The 22,042-nt window shown below is 42.3% G+C and overlaps 1 protein-coding gene across 3 annotated transcripts in view; it reads left to right on the plus strand.

The window, feature by feature from the left end:
• GLI3 (GLI family zinc finger 3) overlaps positions 1–11,930 on the plus strand; it is a 244,269-nt gene extending 232,339 nt beyond the window's left edge. For all 3 annotated transcript variants that reach the window (XM_035129597.3, XM_035129598.3, XM_088654320.1), the window contains exons 14-16: positions 1,511–1,801; positions 6,465–6,792; positions 9,296–11,930. In XM_035129597.3, the coding sequence (XP_034985488.3) occupies positions 1,511–1,801; positions 6,465–6,792; positions 9,296–11,559 (2,883 nt within the window). In that variant the 3' untranslated portion in view covers positions 11,560–11,930. The remainder of the gene's footprint in view (positions 1–1,510; positions 1,802–6,464; positions 6,793–9,295) is intronic.
• The last annotated feature ends 10,112 nt before the right edge of the window (positions 11,931–22,042 follow it).

Raw genomic sequence — 22,042 nt, forward strand, 5'->3', positions numbered from 1 at the left:
GGCCAGCCGCGGCTTCTTCATATTGCTGTTCTATCCTGATGGGGGCTTTATTACAGGAGCTGGATGGGAGCAGTAAACAAGAAGGAAACTGGTGGAAAATTGGGTGTCCTGACTTGATCCACCATTGGATACAACCCTCTGTTTATAAATCTTACAATATTTCTGTAGTGCATTAGGCCACTTCTATGTGCCAGTCCAATAGAACAAAGCACTAGGTCATAGGAGCAATCCTAAGCAAGTAAACAAATTGAAATATGGACAGGAACCAACTTAAGGACTTGCTCTAGTCCACGGACCGTCCGTCCCATTTTGCTGCCTGAGGATTGATTATGTGGCTGCAGCTTCCAGCAAGGTTTTGGAAAAGGTCCACGAGATCTCATCGGAAGCTGCTGCCACTTCTCTAGGGGGGGCGATGGGGGGCAACCACACTTGGTATTCGACCACTTGTGACTTGCTACCTCAGTTGGCCTCATAGGCAGGCAGGCCCTGCTCCAGTCCAGTGGAAAAGTTTACTTTTTATCTTCCCAAAGCTGATTCCACGCCACATCACAAGCTGCTTTTGAAACTGCTGTCAAGTTCCAATGAAATTAATGGGGGGGGCTGTTCCTCTAAAGTTCCCCTTAGGCTCACAGAACTACTTCATAATTCTTTTGAACTTAGTTGAGGTGTGCAATGTTTTCTGGACTGAAAACAAATCAATGCTCATTATGTAATTATTCAAGGTTCGAGGTATTTTCTACCCCTAAGAGCCACTTCACGTGTAGCATTTTTCCCTCACAGAAAAATAAACACCCATGTCACATGATATACATGTTATTTTCCTCTGCATGTATCATAAGATATATTGAATTAACGAAGGGAAAATGTCATACAAGAAGAATCCCAAAGACTTGCAGCGCTGTTTACTAGTGACACCTGCTGGTTAGTCACTGACAGTGTTAAGTGAGATTGGAATCCCTTTGGCGTTCAGTATTCTCTTAAGAGTCTAGTGAATATCAAGATAAAGAAATCAGAGTAGAGAATGAGAACTGTGCAGAAGTGATTCAAGGATTTATGTTGTTTCCCCAAAGCCCTTCCACATATTCAAAGCATGTACATTGCACTTTGAAAGGAGCTCAGCATCATACACAGCAGGCCCATATTGCTTTGGTACTCTCCTGCCAAAAGAATTACAGAATTGGCAGTCTCCCAGATGAATTTTCATAAGAGTGGGCCAAGGACCAATGGCAACAAAGCCATCAGGGACTGATTTCATAGGAAAGCACACTGAGGCATCCTAGTACCAAGATTAGAGAGCTTGGATTTAACCTCTGTTAATTCTGCTTCACTCTTATGAGTCTAAACCTGCAGACCTGTCCACAAGTACTAGGCACTTCAGAGCCCACCAGCCATTGACTGAAAGCTAACATCCACAGCCTGTGGCCTCTGAATGTAGCAGTAGTATATAGCATTGTTAAATGCTGCATGGAAGAACTCATAACCAATACTGGGCATTTCTTTCCACTTGCAGAAACCCTATGTCTGCAAGATACCGGGGTGCACAAAGCGCTACACAGACCCCAGTTCTCTCCGGAAGCATGTGAAAACGGTGCATGGTCCTGAGGCGCATGTCACCAAGAAGCAGCGTGGAGACGTCCACCCAAGGCACCCACCCCCAAGAGACCAAGGCAGCCATTCTCAAACAAGATCCCCAGGCCGTCAGACTCAGGGCGCGATTGGTGAGCAAAAAGACCTCAGCAACACTACCTCAAAGCGTGAAGAATGTCTCCAAGTGAAAGCGGTCAAGTCAGAGAAGCCCATGGTATGCAACATCTTGTGCTTTCCATTTAAGATTGTGGGTGGTTCATTGATTGTGAAATACTGCAACTCTTAAGCCTTTGGTTGCTTTTCTTTTCAATAACCTGTTACAAATGGAAATAAATTGTATCTGGCAGCTCTAATATACAGCGGATGCTCAGGTTGTGAACATGATCCATGCGGGAGGCACGTTCGCAACCCGCAGCGTTTGCAACCCGCGTCTGCGCAGGTCGCGATTCGGCGCTTATGCACAAAGCGCAATTGAGCGCTTCTGCACATGCACGCGCGCTGAAACCCGGAAGTAACCCATTCTGGTACTTCCGGGTTCAGCACAGAGCACAATCCGAAAAGACGCAACCTGAAGCGGTATGACTGTAATGTAATGTTTGGAAATCAAACAGTGTGAAACTATTTGTAGATTAGATAGGCTTGAATACTTACATGCTTTGCATCTTGACTCAAAAAGCCATTCGTGGTGCCTCTGAATATTCAGTTCTACTTACCATGTCTTGGTGAGAGGTGACAAAGCAGGAAGCAACTGTGGGCTTCCCCATCTTGGATGTGCTTGTGCACCTACAGTTTCCCCACAACATTTGCATGTTAAAAATTGGTAGTAGTGTCCAAGACGTACCCATTAACCACCACAAAAAAACAGGAAATTAAAAATTCATTCACACTTCAGTTGGCATAACAGAACTCACATGCGTTACTCCATTGGTATTGAAAATGACTTGTCAAGATTGACCAGGTGCACAGCAGAGCATGATATCCAGTGCCATTATAACCCTGAATAAATAGCCCCTCTGTTATCTGAAGTTTGGATGATCATTGCACTGTGCCATTCAGATAAATGAGGCTTTATTTAGGGCACAATCCTGCAGGAAGCTCTCCTATGCAAGTTCCACTGAAGTGAACGTCATCACCATTCATTTTGATGGTAATCACAGGAGAACTTTCCCCACATTCATGTTTTTTGTGGTAATTGGTTTAAATTTAGTTCTTTCAAATTCATAAACGCGTGGAGACAGGGCTAATAACCTATATAAATGTTGCAACAATGTTTATTAATGTCTAAGTAGAATGAATTGCAAAGAATTCTGATTTCAAATTCTTAAATATCAAGTGAAAACAATGAGTTTGTAGGTCAAAATGAAAATGATCTGCACAACCTAGTTCTCACTGTGTTGGTAAACCTTTACCTGGGTGTAGCACTTCAGTTTGTAGGTGTGGTGGGCTTTCATAGCTGAATGCACCTCCACAAAAAGATTCCGGCACACAGAAAATTCATGTGAAAGAAACCTTCTCCTTGACATCTCATTTTCTCTGTGGAGGCAATTTTTGGGATGGAGGAGTGTTCAATCATGATTTTTCTATCTGGAGTCATAGGTTTACCAATTCAATGTAAGCAAATCATTGCTTCAAATTTGAGATTCCCAGTTTGGAAAATATATCTAATACTGTATGGCTTCTTATAAAATGTGCCATGTTGATTTGCTCATCTAGAAATCTGTTAAGCACTCGTATACACACACTGATATCCTACATGTAAGAATCCCCCATATTTTTCAAGGGGAGAGTAGATCTGACTGTGCAAAGGTATCAACAGTGGGGAGTGGGGGGGCGTGGAAAGTCTGTATTGGGGAGCTCCATGTTTGTATTTAAAATCCTGGACCCAGATCAGAAATTGGACTCAAGTGACTAAATTTTAAGTTTGTTCTGTGTTTCAGGTGTGTCAGAAGTATTTCCTAGCCTAGTTAATATTTCATCAATGTGGTTGAATTAAGTGACTTTGGGGAGAAAGGGAGAGCAAAGATTATAAGAACCATGCAGAAAATAAAATTTACATATAACATTCAACTTAATGTTAATCAAAATTAGGTGCTAAAATAATTGAATAAATTATGACTTGACCGAGTTGTATGACTTTTGTAATTGTACTAATCTGGTATTTCTTCTATCTAATGCTCTTAAATGACTTGTTCTAACTTCCTAAGGACAGTGGGTAATAAGGTGAGGGGATTTTAACTTCTTCTCAATTCCTTCAATGCTACTTTTGAAAACCATTTGCTTGCTGCCTAGGAAAATTCCATCAAACACATCCATGGCATTTCATAACAAATGGCATGCAGTACAACTGGAATTATGGCAATTTTAAATAGACGTGTACGTGTTCACATTCACATCTGTGACCACTCTCTGTTTTGTGAATGAATGTGTCTGCTGTGAGCAATTAGTCAGCTACAAGAACAGGCTCCTGACTCTCAAATGTCTTTGTTCAGCTAGCATGAAACATTAACTGCCCCAGTGACGCTTCACTGGTGAATTAATTAATTTAAACATTGCTACTGGGGTTTTCAGCTGAATGTCCACAACACATTACTAATAATGTTACAAAAACTACAGTAGATAATTTTGTGTTGCTGGTGATCCTGAAAACACTTGCATGCTTGTTGTTCACTTAATGGGAGGTGTTTTTGTTAAAACCGTTGAGATTTATATCCGTGGAGATCAAAAGCTGATATAGGAGGCTGTTCTTGAGAGCAAAATGATTTTGCATGTCTTAATCAGGGTCCTTTGTACACTGCAACTCTGCTGGAGCACAGAAATTGTGTCCAATGTGGCACAAAATTCACCTTTCATTAAAACAATAACAGCAATTAGCCTCGGCGCTACAAAGATAGACTTGCAAGTATATGGGCCAGTGATGTAGATTTCCCAGAACATTTTAAATTACCGGTAAACTGTTTTCTGGGAAGTTTTCCAGTGCCCAAAGTCTATTGGAATCTGACTTCCATGCAATACTATAATGTCCTAGGAGTCCTACTGAGTTCAGTAGCGTTTACTCCCAGGTAAGTATGTACCACAGCCTTACCATGTTTATTTGACTTGCATAACAAGCAAAACTTTTAAGCTGTATTAATTTTACATGCTATATACACTTTTCAAAGAATTTCAGAGTAGCCTAAAAATATAAGCACATTTCCCAAACAGCTATAGTTAGTATTTGCATTGAAATATTTGACCAGGAAAACAAAACAAAAACCACTAACACACATTTTGTGTGGCTTAAACGGTACAATCAAACTAAATCACAGCTCAGATTGGGATTTATTTTTTGACTATTTATAAGTATTTTAAGGCAGAGCTTTCCGAACTGTGTGTCGCGACACGTTAGTGTGTCGTGTGCAAGTGTGTTGTGCAATGTGTGTCCGTATCTCTTATAAGGGGTTAGTTTAACCTTCAGTTTGCTAGTAAAATGGAATTACTGTGTCGCGAAATGATGCATGTCTATTGTCTAAAAAGCGTGTCACTGACATGAAAAAGTTTGGAAAGCTCTGTTTTAAGATACGGTGATTCAGTAGCATACCCCCCCCCATCCCATGACAGTTAGCAAACTCAACACAGCCAGAGGTCTGTTTCTTTCTCATATAGATATTTCCTAGGAATGGATCCTGTTTTTACTTTGCTTTGCCTTGTTATGGATTTTTTTTTATTTACAGGGGATTTGACTAGATGACCTTTGAGACCTCTTCTAGCTCTGTAGTTCTATGATTGTATTTGTTGTTTCAGGTTAAGTTACAGGAGTGGTTTTAATGAAGTTATTTTGGTAATATCCGCTTGATACGCATCCATCTTATTAACATCTAGAAACATTTAGAAACATCCTCTAAAACACTGCTCTGCTTCTCTCTCTAAGATCTCTTTTAAGTGAGGTTGTTGAATACATGGCAAATGCTGCAGTGTTTGTCTTAAGCAGTCTGAATATCGCTGCAGTAAAATAAACCTTATGAAGCATATCTCTGAGCTTCTCCAGGGCAGCGGATATGTTTAACTGGGACAGGGCAATATGAGAGTATAGAAAAACCATCATGGTAGAAAACCATAATTCTGCTTTGAGGCACAGTGGAAGGGAAGTTTCAGGGAAATGGTTGCAGTGAGTAATACTTTAGCTGGTATTGATCTAGTGATGGTCATCGCTGCTCTGTGGGATATTTCCAATGGCATGATGAAGGCTTTTAGTGTTTTGATAGCAGCTTTGTTTTATTCACTGTATAGGCCAGTGATGCTGCACTGCAATGAGAACCAGACTCTTCTGAATATTAACTTTATAACACTAGCAACTCCATGGAGATGGGGCCATTCAGCTGCAGATGACCATATTGGCCAGGAATTAAAGAGCTACTTTCAGCATCGCCAATGTATTGAACTCACAAAGGGAATGTTTCCCAACTGTGCCACGAGACCCCTCTCATTTTCAGTAGCTTTTTAAAAAAGCATTTCGTCTGATGTGGGAGAAGGATGCTACTCCAGAAGCACAAGTCCAACATCAGAAGAATACACACACTCTTTTGAAGAGCATGCCCTAACCTTAGATTTCAGAAGCTTAAAGTGGTTTGGTGAGATGAGAGTCCTTGGTAGCATCCTGTACTTGCCTCAGCATGACTCTGACCCAGTAAGGCTTTTCGTAATAATGAAATTGTGTTTATTTCTCAGCCATCTTGCAAGGTACCTCATTTAAATAAATAACTGATGTACCTTGCAAGATAGCTGAGAAATAAACACAGTCCTGAGTTCTGTCTTGCCTTTCTCTAAGCATGAGGGACCTTAGGTGCATTCTGTTTCTAACTGGATTTCCTCCCCCCCCCTATCTTTTCTCCTCCAAACAGACATCTCAGCCAAGCCCTGGTGGTCAGTCTACATGCAGCAGCGAGCAGTCCCCCATCAGCACCTATTCCAACAATGGGACCGAGCTTAATCTGACCAGTAGAGGTAGTGTAGGAGACCTCAGTGTCATAGATGAAACCCCTATCATGGACTCTACCATTTCCACAGCAACCACAGCACTTGGCTTGCAGACCAGGAGGAATATGACAGAGACCAAATGGATGGAGCAAGTTAAGCTGGAAAGGTTGAAACAGATCAGTGGAGTGCTTCCAAGACTGAACCCCATTCCACATTCCAAAGCCCCAACTTTGCCGCCTCTCATAGGAAATGGTAAGATGTGTTCATTTAATACAATCTCCAGGCCTAGACCATTGATGGGGACAGACTGTTGCCAGCACTGACTGCCCACACCTTACCAGGTTCAGGATACCTCAAAGACCACCTGATTCCTGTCCAGTTACTGAGATGTTTGGTGGAGTCACTGTCCATGTTCCCCATGGCATGGATGCATGGCTCCAGTAAACCATGTGTGATCAGTATTGTGGGCCGAATTTTATGGCACATCTTTCCTGTTGAGGTCACAGAACCCCCCCCCCATCCCTGCTGAACTTCTGGTCTGCCTACGGAATGCTTTTTGTTGTTATTATTCCAGCAGACATTTTAAATGGATTCTGATTTTATAGTTTTAACTGAATTTTATTTTCATTGTATTATATTCCATGTACACCACTTACAGAAGATTGGAATTAAGTGGTATATAAGTTCTCTAAATAATAAGATAAAATAATGAATGAATGAATGAATGAATGAATCCCCTTTATAATCCATTGGCACTTTACCCCCCCCCCCCAAAAAAAACCCTCAACCCTGCACAGGGTTTCTTTAGTGCTTTTGCCATTATAATACAACTAAATAAAATGTATGCTCATTCTAATTTGACAGTACCAAATCATGGAGTGTTGATAGACCCTTCCTTGACTAAAATCCTGAAGTAATACAGGATCAAAGCTGAACAACATGATCACCACGTAATTATGCCATGTAACTTTAGTTGGGATACAGCATTTCAAACCACAAATGGAGATGACTTTTTTGAATGCTCTTCCATGCATTCAAATGTTTCTTGCAGCAGCCCTGGCTACCAACTCCTCAGGCAAATAGTGCCTCTGGAGCTGACCAGGGGTGCTTCCCAGGCCCCTGTGGGGCAGCTCTCTTTGAGGTGGGGGGGGGGCAGCTCAGAGACCAGAGATTGCAATAGCTGCCCAGAGGACTCCCAAAGAGAGGGGAGAAGAGAGGAGGCTGAGGGAACACTCCCCAAGGAAAGGTGTTCAAAAAGGGATGAGGGGCTGCCGGCTCTGCAGGCAAGGGGTGACATAAATAGAAATACTTTATTGTCACTGTACCACTTGTTTACAGTGAGATTAAACGAGCCCCCCTCCCCCCCCACAATCTCATAGTAACTGGGCTCCTGAGCCCACCAGGGGTGCCACAGAAATAATGTAGTTGGTCAAGGGAGCCGTGGACCCCAAAAGGTTGAAAACCTCTGACCTGAGCCTATGCATGTCTACTCAGACCTTATGAGTTCAGTGGTGCTTACTCACAGGTCAGCATGCATAGGATTGCAACCTAATTTCCTGCCCATATCAAAGTATTATCCCAGGGTGAAGGGTACACTAGGGAAGGTAGTAAGATTCTTATTATTATTTTATTGAAAGATGGTATGGTAGAATTCTTGTGTTTAGTCCAAATTAATGTAGGTGATAGACGTGAATGGAGCTGGGAAACAAAACATACCCAGAGTCCATTGCAGGTCTCATCACCATTTGTGCCCAAACATTTTTTCCTTCAATTTCCTTTTGGAGCCATTCATGCAAAATATCTGTGGTATTTCTTGTTTCTGGTTTAAGTTCATTCCAATAAAGGGAACTACATAAAAGAAATTATTATAATTGCTTACAGTATTTTATAATGTTGTTTGGAATGTCATGCAAAAGATATTGAAGAGTGGCTTTCAAATTATCCCAAATAATTTATGGAATTGTGTATTTTGCAATTTTGGCCTTCGGTATGGTTTAATTAAGACGGTAATCTACATTTTAAAAAAGACTGCATATTTTCACAGATCCAGTCAGTGGAGTCCTACTAGAGACAAGAGAGACAAGCCAACATAGACCCAGTTCTTACCTACCGTGTTTCTCATATTATAAGACATGTCTTATATTTATTTTTTCCTCAAAAAAACACACTATGGCTTATTTTCAAGGGATGTCTTATATTTTTCCTCCCCCTCCTGCCGCGGCCAGCATTGCTGCTGCGCCTATCACTATGTCTTATTTTCGGGGTATGGCTTATATTCCTTGAATGCTTAAAAATCCTGCTATGGCTTATTTTATGGGTATGTCTTAAAATATGAGAAACAGGGTAGTTCTAGGGTTGTAGTCGTGCTACTCTTAACATTCTTTTTTCTGTTTGAAGGTATTTTAATTTTTGTATAGAACAGCATTGTGGACTTCAGTTGTGTGAGCTACCTAACTGAAGTAGCACAGCACAGCTACCAGTGTAAATCTCAGTGGGAACTTGTCCACAGCACCAGGCAGCACCGTTTATTCTGTTTTGCATTGTGGCCAGTGTCTGGGCAATGCCTTCAGCTTTCTTTCATCTTGCAACATTATTCTTTGTGTGCCTGAATCCAAACGTCCTGTTGGCCCCATCATCAACATTTTGGAAATATAATGGCATTTTCTTGGAAACGCCTGTAGCACATTTCGTACCATTTCTTTATTTCACCTGATCAACCTGGAGTCTTTTCTTCTTTCTTTATCCCCCTCCCCAGGTACTTATTCAAGCAGCAGCTGCAGCATTGGAGGAAACATGACTATTCTAGCCAATAAAAATGAACTCACAAACATGGACATTACTATGCTAAACATGCTGAACAGAAGGGACAGCAACACCAGCACCATCAGCTCAGCCTACATGAGCAGCCGCAGATCCTCTGGGATTTCACCTTGCTTCTCTAGTCGGAGATCCAGTGATGCTTCCCAAGGCGAGGGGAGGCTCCAGAACATCAGTGTTACTGATTCCTATGACCCCATTTCAACTGATGCCTCTCGGCGATCCAGTGAAGCCAGCCAGTGTGATGGCTTGCCAGGTCTTCTCAGCCTGACCCCGGCCCAGCAATACCGGCTGAAAGCAAAGTATGCAGCAGCTACTGGTGGACCCCCACCAACACCACTCCCTAATATGGAGAGGATGAGCTTGAAAACAAAAATGGCACTATTGGGTGACTGTAGGGAGTCTGGAATGTCACCACTGCCCCCAGTGAATTCTCCCCGAAGATGTAGTGATGGTGGGACAAACAATTACAACAGGCGACACATGCTGCCCCACGATGTGTTGGGGAACAGCACAAGGAGAGCCAGTGACCCTGTGAGACCAGTTTCCGATAACCTTTCCTTCCCCAGAGTCCAGCGTTTCAACAGTCTCAATAGCTTTAACCCTCCTGCTTTGCCTCCATCTATGGAAAGGCGTAACTTCATCCTTCAGAACTACACCCGTTCTGATGGTGGCTTGTTCCGCAACTGTTCCCCTTGTCCTCCTAGTATCTCTGAGAATGTGGCCATGGAAGCTGCTACAATGGAAGCAGATGGCAGTCTGAATGATGAGGATCTCCTACCAGACGACGTGGTCCAGTATTTGAATTCTCAGAATCAGGGTCCGTACAACCACCTGCCGAATGGCGGACTAGATCACAACAGAGTGCATCACAATTCAGCATTGGGGTACGGCAACAACTTTGACCAGTCTCCTCCACCAAACAACTCTGAGGCCAGTAAAAATGACCTGCCCATTCAGTGGAATGAAGTAAGCTCAGGAAGTTCTGACTTGTCTCCATCAAAATTAAAATGTGGGCAACGGTCCCTGATCCAGCACACTCAAACCTTAGGCCTCTATAACAACATGGTCGTCCAACAGCAGCACCATGGGCTGGAGAGAAATGCTGCGTCCCAGCAAAATGGCTATCAGCATCTTCTAGACAACAACGGCTCCTGCAGTTTACAGCAGAATATGGTCATGAACAACAGTGACACCAGTCATTCTTACCACCTTCAGTCAAATAAGGCACAGCTGTATGGCGAAAGTATTGGCAGACAACCAGTGGGCAATACCTATGACATTGTGATTCAAGGGCAAAAGCTGGGAAATAACTTCATGGCAAATAATGGAAACCAGCAAAGTTTTGGCTGCACGGCAGTATCAGAGGAGCAGTCTCCCAATGTAATCAGCAGGATGCAGGGCAGAAATGTGATTGCCCAGGAGTACCTTCATAATCAGTCAACAGATGATATCTATTGCCAAGAAGTCAATCATTCCCATAAAATGATGATAGAGCAAGTTTCAGCTCCATCACAACCCACCCTTTATCAAGGGCCACAAAGTTGTCCATTGTCTCACAATGCTGGGATCCAGCCGTCAGGTTTGGTGATGGGGAAAGGGTACCAGCCCTGTGCCAACTACTGGGGTGGCAGGCGACAAAACACATTAAGGAATAACTTGGTGCAGCCACAAGGACACATAAGGGATGCCAACCAGCCACACAGGGTCAATGGCATCAAAGTAGAATCCCAAGGTCAGTCGCAGCAGTTCTGCTCTAATATGCAGAATTACTCTGGTCAGTTGTATGACCAAACCACAGGGTTTAGCCAGCAAGCTCTGAAAACAGGTGCTTTCCCCCTTTCAGAAGCTAACTGCCTGCTTCAGGGGACGAGTGATGCTACTTCGTCAGAGCTTCTTTCCCCAGGAGCCAACCAGGTCACGAGCACCGTTGACGGCATTGACACCAGCAGCCTCGAAAGTGTGCAGATTGATTTTGATGCTATCCTAGATGATGGTGACCATGCCAGCTTAATTTCAGGAGCCCTGAGTCCCAGCATCATTCAGAACCTCTCCCGCAATTCCTCCCGCCTCACCACTCCCCGAGCGTCTCTTACATTCCCAGCCATGCCCATAAGCACAAACAACATGGCCATTGGGGACATGAATTCTTTGTTGACCTCACTTGCAGAAGAAAGCAAGTTTCTTGCTGTTATGCAATAGACATACACAACTTAGGAGATGAAAGATTTTTTTAAAAAGTAATTCATTTTTTTAGTTGCTTTAAGTACTTTAGCAGTCTCATCTCACCTAAATGGGATGTGTTTCAAGTATATTCCTTTTATGGAATAAGGACTCTGAAAAACCCTAAAGTGTTCTAGGGAGAAACTGTCTTCCGTTTCAGTTCTGAATCAGTATTGTTACACCCACAGTCCCCTTTTTATTTTTAATGTTTATACGCTTCTTTTTATTTTATTATTTGTTTATATATATTTTTTTGTAATTGTAAGCCAATGTAAATGTGTGATGTGCATGCTGGTTTATCTTTGAGGAAGGTCTGATAAAATGGCATTGCCTCTTCCTGTAACTCAAAAGGAAATACAGTCCTATATGGTTGTTGCCAGAGTTCTTACACAGCCAGGTTCTAACGTGTAGACACAACATTACCAGGAGCACATATATATATTGAAGTTTGGGGTGCCATCCTCTTAGCACTGATCACGCAAACCCTGTCAAGAGGAATGTGTGAATGGTTTAAAGCAACTAATTTATTCAAAAAAATTCCCACGTGTGATGGTTTGAGTTGTCATTTCTATTGCTCTACACCAGTGGTTTTCAAGTTTTCTGCATTCAAGGACCTCTCCACATAATGGTTTGCCTGAGGCAAATCTTCTCAGTCATGTTCTAGACTGCGCAGTCAGTTGGTGCAGAGTGCTGGCTTGGCCTGCTGGGTCTCATCATGGCCCTACTTGAGCTGAGGAACTGCCCAAGACCACATTGGCTATATCCTGCAAGGGGGCGGGGGGCCAGTGTAATGAACAACCCTGTCATTACTGATGTTTTCACTGAAGAACTTGTAGAAGTGCTCCTAACAAATGTTAGGGTTCTCCAGAATGCAGCTTGAAAACCACTGCTTTGGACTGAGGAGAGACAAAATACCATATAAATAAATAACTCTGAAGCATATTCCAATAAAAATAAGTTGGTTAAAAAAGAAAATAATGACAACATGACTGCCCATTTTTATGTCAAAAATTGGCTTCACTTTCCAAAACCTCCATCGCATAATGAGCAAGCCTCACATTTTTTTTGTTACAAAATGGGGAGTAACTTGAACATCTGCGTGTATGAAAATAAATCAATATCTATGCCAGTGCTATTATAAGTCTGCTTGTCTAAGACATAAATGTAAACACAAGTTGCACTTTTAAGCAAGGTTTAGTTCAAATTGTCGGCATTCACTTCAGTGCAATATGCATAGATCTAAGTGGTTTAAAAGCTCAAGCTGTAATATTCCAAATGTTTAGTTCTTGTTTACTATAATTCCATTTAACAATAACTGCCTTCCAGTGGTGCTGTAAATGTCCTGTATCAGTAGTTTGACGATACGGCCAAAGCTTCATTCATAGAAAGAGGCAAGAATGCCACCAATTCCAGCTACCTGCCCCCTATCAGCCTTCCACTGCCTCACCACCCTAAGCCAGGTGCCGGAAACTTCAAGCACAAATGAGCCATACAAGTAGGCAGGTGTGATACAGAGGAAGGCAAGAACAAAGCAAAACAACAGAACAAAATGAGAGGTGCTAGTCCTTGATAAGAAGGTTGAGTCCACAGACTGAACATCACATCATTTATTGCATAATGTGTATTTTATCATCTCCCCCCCCCCCAAGAAAAATAAGGGTTCCCTTTGGGATAGGGAATCTGTTAATAAGTTCAGTACAAGAACGTTTCACTCAGTAACATCTATTCTGATAGCTCTTCCACCAATATCCACCAGTGGTGGTCTATCCCAAATGTAGAAGTTGCTATTCACACTACATTATTTTTTACATAATGTTTATAAAATCTTCATATCGTTCCTATGCCATTTGTGGAGATTGAGTTGGCCTACCATCTAGAGTTCAATTTACTTATCCCTGACCTGTTCATTTTTCACCGCCATCTTGGTTGCTTTTCTAGTCTTGTTGCACAAGGCAACACAACAGCAAGCACAATTACATCCATGCATTTAAATGAGCTCAAGTTAACTCTGTTGGATTGTGGCTCTTACATTTGTATTCGGTGTAGTAGTCTACTCTGTTTCTTAATGATCCATTGTATAAGTGAAGAATTGGTTTGTGAAAAGCAGAGGTTACTCTAGAGATTTCTTTGCACCTCTGAGTTTTATCAGGACTTTATCTTTCCTGTTGCTCCAACTCTGGGCTGGTGGACTTCCAAAAGGCACATTTTCCTGGAACTAAACAGCTGCACCACTTCTCCAACCCTTAATCATGTCAAAATTACAATGTGCTGTCATTACTGCACCAGATTTCTTATGTTTTGGGCTCGGGCAATATTATAGCACCATGATTTGAACCCACCTGGTGGTTTCTTTACCAATAGAGCCTGAACCCCTGTGGTGTTTTTCATTAAACCAGTCCAGTTGTACACACACTGTGGCCACAAACCAACACTTGTACACGATGACCCTCCACATGTTGTCTGTAACATTGCAAAACAACTTAACATTGTGTGGAGAATCTCATCTTCAGTATCACACATTCCTGAAAGTTGCTGATGTAGAGGTTCTCCATAGAATTGGAAGTATTGAAGTTAATTTGCCATCTATTCATTATCATGTTTCTGAGCTTAGAAGAACAATCAACACAAACGTCCTATGAAACAATTGAAACAAAAATTATTGTAATGTTTTTGACGATTGAAGTCCTGTTTGGATGAATGTTTCCTTATAGAATGTACTTGTGTGTGAGGTTAAGTTCTAGCAGTGGATCACTCGGAGAGGCCAATCTTTTCTACTCTTCCAGGGCTGCCTTCAGGGTAACCAAGGCCACTGCAGTGTGTGTCCCTCCTGAGCCACTATGGTAATATTGGAACATCTTCTAGGACATGTGAAAGGAGACTGCAACCCCAGCCCCCTCAATACCAGCATTGCCCATGTGTTTCCCAAATTTAATGGTGCAGTGTCAAAGGAGCACATCTAGGAAGCCACCTTACATCAAGTCATACTATTCCTCTGTCTGGCCCACTGTGATCTAAGCATTCCAGGGTATGGCGGGGGGGGGGGATGGTTCTGTTTTTGTTTACAGGAAACCTTAACGTTCCTTGCACTTCCCAAAACAAGTCAGTGCCATCCTTCAAAATTCACACTTCTCAAAATGTTCATGTGCAGTTCTCCAGCCAAGTAACGTATACAAAAACTGCATTTACTAGCATAAAGAGTGCATAGAAATGCACATGTTAGTGGAAATAAGACCCCAAAGTGTTTGCAAATGTGTCTACATTAGGCAAAACTGTGTGGGGAAATGTGCATATTAGCAGACACCCACACTAAAAATGCTGGTGAATGTTCATGAGGAATGTAAATCACAACTAACATGAAAATGTAGAGAACTGAACTTAAAACTGGAGAAAGTGGGAGAAACCAAAATGGACAGGTCTTCCCACTGCCCCCTCTAGAGTCTCAGCAGGGACCTTTTATCAGGAGATGCCATGGACAGCCTGGGAACCTCCACATGCAAACATGCTCCTGTAACTAAGCAGTGTAGCCCCTCCTGCTCACTGTAGCAGTTCCCACCCTGGAAGTATTGTCAGATAGAGACCCAAGCCGGAGTTTAGATGTTCATATTCTTTGCTTATACTGATCATTCCTAAGTAGTTAGTAAGATGGAGTCAGATAGGTACCCATTCCATCAACAGAGAGAAGTCCGTAATAATTACGACCCTTATCATTACCGCCACCTTCCCTCAAAAAAATGCTATAGGACTTAGAAAGCAAAAGCTGGCAGGGTGAATTTCTGGATCATTGTCTGCCCCAACCGTATCTTACACAACCCATCACCAAGTCACAAAATGGCCCCTGTGCACCAAGACTGGAAGCAAGAGGTCACATGATAGGCTGCTTGGCTTGTGTTGGGTTGTTTGGGTTTTAACTGCAATTTCTTGCACTCCTGTCAGAGGCCACTTCCTAAATTTAGCTTCTTAAGCTTAGCTTCGGCTATATTGTGAGGCAATGTGGGGAGGGACACTTCAAAATTGTGTATATGGAGATTTTTGAACTCCCCTCTTTATCCCAGTCAAAGTCAAGACAATTAAGTTATCTCTACAGTCCCACAGTTATGGGAACTTCCTCCTCATTACGCATAAAACGAGAGAATCTTTCAGAAGCACAGTAAGAGGCTTCTCTCGTACCAGTTAACCTACTTAATAATGCAAATGCCACACTTTATATGTGTTCTAGAGGCTATTCTACCTGCCACAGTCCTCCAGGATCACTTAGGCCACAGGTTCATAGAGAAAATGCATTTTTAAGACTTCACCCCCAAATAATCCAGACCTGTGCTGAATTTAGCATGTCTAAATGTGTCTTCTGTAATTTAAGACAGAGGGAAGGTAAGCACTGCTAAAAATCCTTACTTTCTGCCACAGAAGCTTAATCTATTTCAACACAAAGAACAATAATGACCAGAGTTTATTATTAAAGGCATTCTGTTGACCGTAACAAGAAACATATATATACCCATCAATTTAACTTTTCTTTCATGGACCTTTCCCTCCCCATCTGTGTTATCTTTTTGCGTTGCCAATGAACAAACAAAGGAACTTTACTTCTGAGTAAACACGGCTAGGATTGTGCTGTAAAGAACATTATAGAATGGGTTGGAACCTGCAGTTTAGACTTCTATCTCTGCTGAAGAAAGGTCTTGATATGGTACTATGTAATAAAAGTTAATTTCTGAGCTTTTGTTATTTCTGTCTTAAATGTGATTTCCTTTTCCAGTAATTCTAAGAGGATGTTGGATAAGTCATGGGTTAGGCCTCCTTCAATCAATACACTTTGACCTTTTCCATGAAAAAAACTGTGTTTCTATTCCTGCAATGGATGTGCCTTATTTTGAGTTGTTTTGGTTAAAAGCAGCGGGGGGAATAGTGCCAAATTTAGCTATAAGGCTGTACTTACAATAACAGCACATACCACTGTTAATAAAACTGCCTGAACATTGTCTTGTGAATCTTAGGCATTCATGTGTTATTGTCCATATAGGAATCGAATGCCGTCTTTGAGAAAGTTCATTTTTGTCAGCCTGCATATTTGTAAGATTTTTTTTTAAAAAAACCTCATGTTCATTTTTTTCACCTCAACTTTTTTTTTTACTTTTATAAGAAGTGTAATCTCTTTTTTAAAAGAAAAATGTGTAAATACATTTACATACAATAGGAATAGTGTTCAGATGTAACAGATCTTAGTGGTCTTCATTTGATAAATCTGCATTTATGATCTGATGTTCTCCAAGCCTTAGATCAGCTTGAAGGAACTTAGCACTGTGTACATATCAATTGTACTTAGGCTTTCTGAACCACTTCTTAGCCCTTTTGTACTGAGGAATAAAATGTTTCTTACAATGTCAATAAAAACTTCATTTGTATTTAAGTTCTCGGCTTCCATCTTTATTTTTTTAAATGGTAACATTGACAGCTGTAAATCATTACTAATAATCATTGTCAAGTTCCAAGCCTCAACGGTTGTGAAATTATGGGTTGCAGAGGGTAACCCCAGTCCAGAGCCCCACGCGTGACCTGATGCACGCAGAGCTCATGAGCATGTCAACTGTCTCTAAACGCTATGAGAGAGGAGAACAGTTCCATAAAAGTACATGGTAGTGTCCCCACACACAACCATACAAATAAAAGCAAATTTTAATGGGCCGCCATTTGCAGAAAGGGGACTTCTATTAGTACATGAAAGCTGGACAGAGAGCCAGAGATAACTGGATTGGATTAGCTGAGAAAAGTGCTTGGATGGCAGAGTGCCCATAGGACCTCTATCTGACCAGTAAGCATGCCTTCTGACAACGGGGCAAATGGGATGATGGGTCCATCAAAAGCTTCCAGGTCAGGCTTTGATCAGTGGTTTGAACAGCATGGGGCTCTGTTGCTGTATTCCCATGAATGCAATAGTGCAGCTACACCCTTCATTTCCAATGTTAAACGTTCATTCACAGAAATACACTTAAGAAAAAGGTTCTGAGAATACTTAATCCTGCTCGGGTGCACTAATTTGCAGGCTTCCTTCTAGGATTTAAAATTGGAATGTGGGCACTAATGCTAAGGGACACACAATTTCCAAAGCAAAATACAGCAGAGATACAGGGAGAACTGCTAGGCAGTTACTGTGTTTTATCCAGAGCATGTTGATTTCTAATTCTTATTATTTCCGAGAGGAATTGTGCCACAGCCAAGGTTATATCATTTATCTTAGCTTCAAAAAGTACCTTTTTAAGAAACTTAAAGCCCATCAAAAGCAAATAGTTGGGAGGGGAGAGATTTTCAGGAGGAATGTGGCAAAGATGGTCTGCCTGCTCCATATTATGGTCATAATCCAGACAGGGCCACAACTGCTGCTTTTTCTGAAGGAGAGGATAACTGCAATGCATTGTAGGTAGGCCTGCCTTTGAAGGCTATTTGGAAAATACAGTTTAATCATACCCTCCAACATTTATCCGATGGAAATTGTTGTTTAGTCGTGTCAGACTCTTTGTGACCCCATGGACCAGAGCACGCCAGGCACTCCTGTCTTCCACTGCCTCCCGCAGCTTGGTCAGACTCATGTTAGTGGCTTCGTGAACACTGTCCAACCATCTCATCCTCTGTCGTCCCCTTCTCCTTGTGCCCTCCATCTTTCCCAACAGGGTCTTTTCCAGGGAGTCTTCTCTTCTCATCAGGTGGCCAAAGTATTGGAGCCTCAGCTTCAGGATCTGTCCTTCCAGTGAGCACTCAGGGCTGATTTCCTTCAGAATGGATAGGTTTGATCTTCTTGCAGTCCATGGGACTCTCAAGAGTCTCCTCCAGCACCATAATTCAAAAGCATCAATTCTTCGGCGATCAGCCTTCTTTATGATCCATCTCTCACTTCCATACATCACTACTGGGAAAACCATAGCGTTAACTATACGGACCTTTGTCGGCAAGGTGATGTCTCTGCTTTTTAAGATGCTGTCTAGGTTTGTCATTGCTTTTCACCCAAGAAGCAGGCATCTTTTAATTTCGTGACTGCTGTCACCATCTGCAGTGATCATGGAACCCAATAAAGTACAATCTCTCACTGCCTCCATTTCTTCCCCTTCTATTTGCCAGGAGGTGATGGGACCAGTGGCCATGATCTTGGTTTTTTTTTATGTTGAGCTTCAGACCATATTTTGCGCTCTCCTCTTTCACCCTCATTAAAGGTTCTTTAATTCCTCCTCACTTTCTGTCATCAAGGTTGTGTCATCAGCATATCTGAGGTTGTTGATATTTCTTGTAGCAATCTTAATTCCGGTATGGGATTCATCCAGTCCAGCCTTTCGCATGATGAATTCTGAAAATAAGTTAAATAAGCAGGGAGACAATATCCAGCCTTGGCATACTCCTTTCCCAATTTTGAACCAATCAGTTGTTCCATATCCAGTTCTAACTGTAGCTTCTTGTCCCACATAGAATTTCTCAGGAGACAGATGAGGTGATCAGGCACTCCCATTTCTTTAAGAACTTGCCATAGTTTGCTGTGGTCGACACAGTCAAATGCTTTTGCGTAGTCAATGAAGCAGAAGTAGATGTTTTTCTGGAATTCTGTAGCTTTCTCCATAATCCAGCGCATGTTTGCTATTTGGTCTCTGGTTTCTCTGTCCCTTCAAAATCCGGCTTGCACTTCTGGGAGTTTTCGGTCCACATACTGCTTAAGCCTGCCTTGTAGAATTTTAAGCATAACCTTGCTAGTGTGTGAAATGAGCGCAATTGTGCGGTAGTTGGAGCATTCTTTGGCACTGCCCTTCTTTGGGACTGGGATGTACACTGATCTCCAATCCTCTGGCCACTGCTGAGTTTTCCGAACTTGCTGGCATATTGAGTGTAGCACCTTAACAGCATCATCTTTTAAAATTTTAAATAGTTCAATAGTTAATCATACCCTCCAACATTTATCCGATGGAAATAGGGATGTCCTATTAAATAAGAATAGGACATACCATACCTTTCAGCATTTCTATGATAAAAATAGGGACATCCTAAGGAAAATTCTAAGTAAAATATCCTAAGGACATTCCAGGATCAAATCACAAACTGGGACAGCTTCTGTAAATCAGAGATTGTCCCTGGAAAATAGGGACACTTTAAGGGTTTATTTCATGGGTATGCAAACTAAAGCCCGGGGGCTGGATCTGGCCCAATCACCTTCTGAATCCCGCAGATGGTCCAGGAATCAGTGTGTTTTTACATGAGTAGAATGTGCCCTTTTATTTAAAATGCATCTCTGGGTTATTTGTGGGGCATAGGAATTATATATTTATAATTTTTTTCAAAATATATTTTTTTCAAAATGTAGTCCGGCCCCCCACAAGGTCTGAGGGACAGTGGACCGGCCCCCTGCTGAAAAAGTTTGCTGACCTATTTAATGAAAAATGCAGTGACTAGGAGGTTCACTGGGACCAAATATGCAGCGATGCATCTCACTAGTTTTGAAACAGTTGCATTGATGGTTTCCAAATACAATTCACAGAGCTGAAGACTTTATAGCTGCATACCTAGCTACTTGCAGGGCCGTCTCCTGCTCTATGCACCCTCCCTATGTGGTGTCATCTGTGCTTTCTTCTTGGTGCCAGGTGAAAATCTTTTGGGATAGGGACAGGCCTTTTAGATTGGTTTTAATTAAATTCTTACACAGGAAATGTTGCCTGCTTTTCTTTTTTCTTCATTTACTGTCTTTCACTGTGGGGTATTTCTAATTATTTCTTTAAATATTTCTCTATATAAAGCAGCTCAGGAGCTTGAGGATTGTTTAACCATCAAAGAAGATCGATCCATCCCTGCCTGCTGGGGCAGCTCCATCTGAATGCTTCTCCCAGCCTCACACATCTTCCACAGCACCTAGTGAACCAGGATAATATCATTATCCTTAAATTGTGGTGCCCAGAATTGGACACAGTACTCCAGGTGTGGTCTGACCAAGGCAGAATAGAGTGGCACTATTACTTCCCATGATCAGGACACTAGACTTTTGCTGATGCAGCCTGGAAGAACATTTGCTTTTCTTGCTGCTGCATCACACTGTTGACTTGTGTTAAGACCCCGAGACCCATTTCACATGTGCTCCTGGCAAACCGGTTGCCCCCCATCTTATATTGTCCATCTGGTTCCTCCTGCCTAAGTGCAAAACCTTACATTTGTCCCTATTGAAATTAGTTTTGTTCGCTTTGGCCCAGTTTTCCACTCTGTTAAGGTCGTATTTGAGGGAATCCTTTGGCTGTGCTTTGGCTGTCAAGCAGCAAAACTGCAGGAGGGGGGAGATTCTGTGACAGGAGCCACTGTAGGGGAAGGAGGCTAGCGGACCCCACCACTAACCACCAATTAATATATAGTGGAATCACCCCGCTAACTGCCCCCCAATTAAATATAGCAGTTATATATAACATGGTATGCCAACTACACAAATTTATACAATTTACCACAGGCTATCTTATGGAGGTCTTGTGTGAGAGAAAACTTCATGATTTGGAGTTTCAGACAGAAGCTGAACAAACAATAAAAGTTATATTTACAAAAAAAAAGTGTGAGAGGCACTTTTCGTCAGTAACCCAACCTCTTAGCAATGCCACTCCTGAGGTATTCCAATTAGTATAATAAACCCAGAGTTTGTTACTGGCTTAGGAGTCTTTCCCCCCTAGAAGAACTCTCCCCTCCTGGCTGGAATGAGACCCAGGGAGTCTGTATTCCCACAGATTCTCCCCCTCCAGGCTCAGATTCAGCTCTCAGGTTAACTTCTGGCTGAATACTCTCCCAATACACTCAACACTGTCTTCCTATTGAAGCTACGAGGCTCCTTCCTCTAGCTATACTCTCCTCAGAGCAGATGTTAAACTCAAATTTGAAGACTCTCTCATGAGGCAGTGGCATCTCCCTCTTCATTGGAGGGTAGATGACCACCTCTCATGGATGCCCTAGTTGAGATCTCTGCATTGCTGGGGGCGAGACTAGATGGCCCTTGGAGTCCCTTCAAACTCCACAATTCTTATAATGTGACTTTTGTTGCAGTTGTGCTGTGTACCTTATTTTTGCTGTTTTTTGTTAATAGTGTTTTATAAAGTAAAGGAAAAGGGACCCCTGACCATTAGGTCCAGTCGTGACCGACTCTGGGGTTGCGCGCTCATCTCGCATTATTGGCCGAGGGAGCCAGCGTACAGCTTCCAGGTCATGTGGTCAGCATGACAAAGCCGCTTCTGGCGAACCAGAGCAGCGCACAGAAACGCCGTTTACCTTCCCGCTGTAGCGGTTCCTATTTATCTACTTGCATTTTGAGGTGCTTTCGAACTGCTAGGTTGGCAGGAGCTGGGACCAAGCAACGGGAGCTCACCCCGTCACAGGGATTCGAACCGCCGACCTTCTGATCTGCAAGCCCTAGGCTCAGTGGTTTAACCACAGTGCCACCTGGGTCCTATAGTGTTTTATACATAGA

This window comes from Zootoca vivipara, chromosome 11 (assembly GCF_965207765.1).
Source record: "Zootoca vivipara chromosome 11, rZooViv2.hap1.1, whole genome shotgun sequence".
Classification (NCBI taxonomy): Eukaryota; Metazoa; Chordata; class Lepidosauria; order Squamata; family Lacertidae; genus Zootoca; species Zootoca vivipara.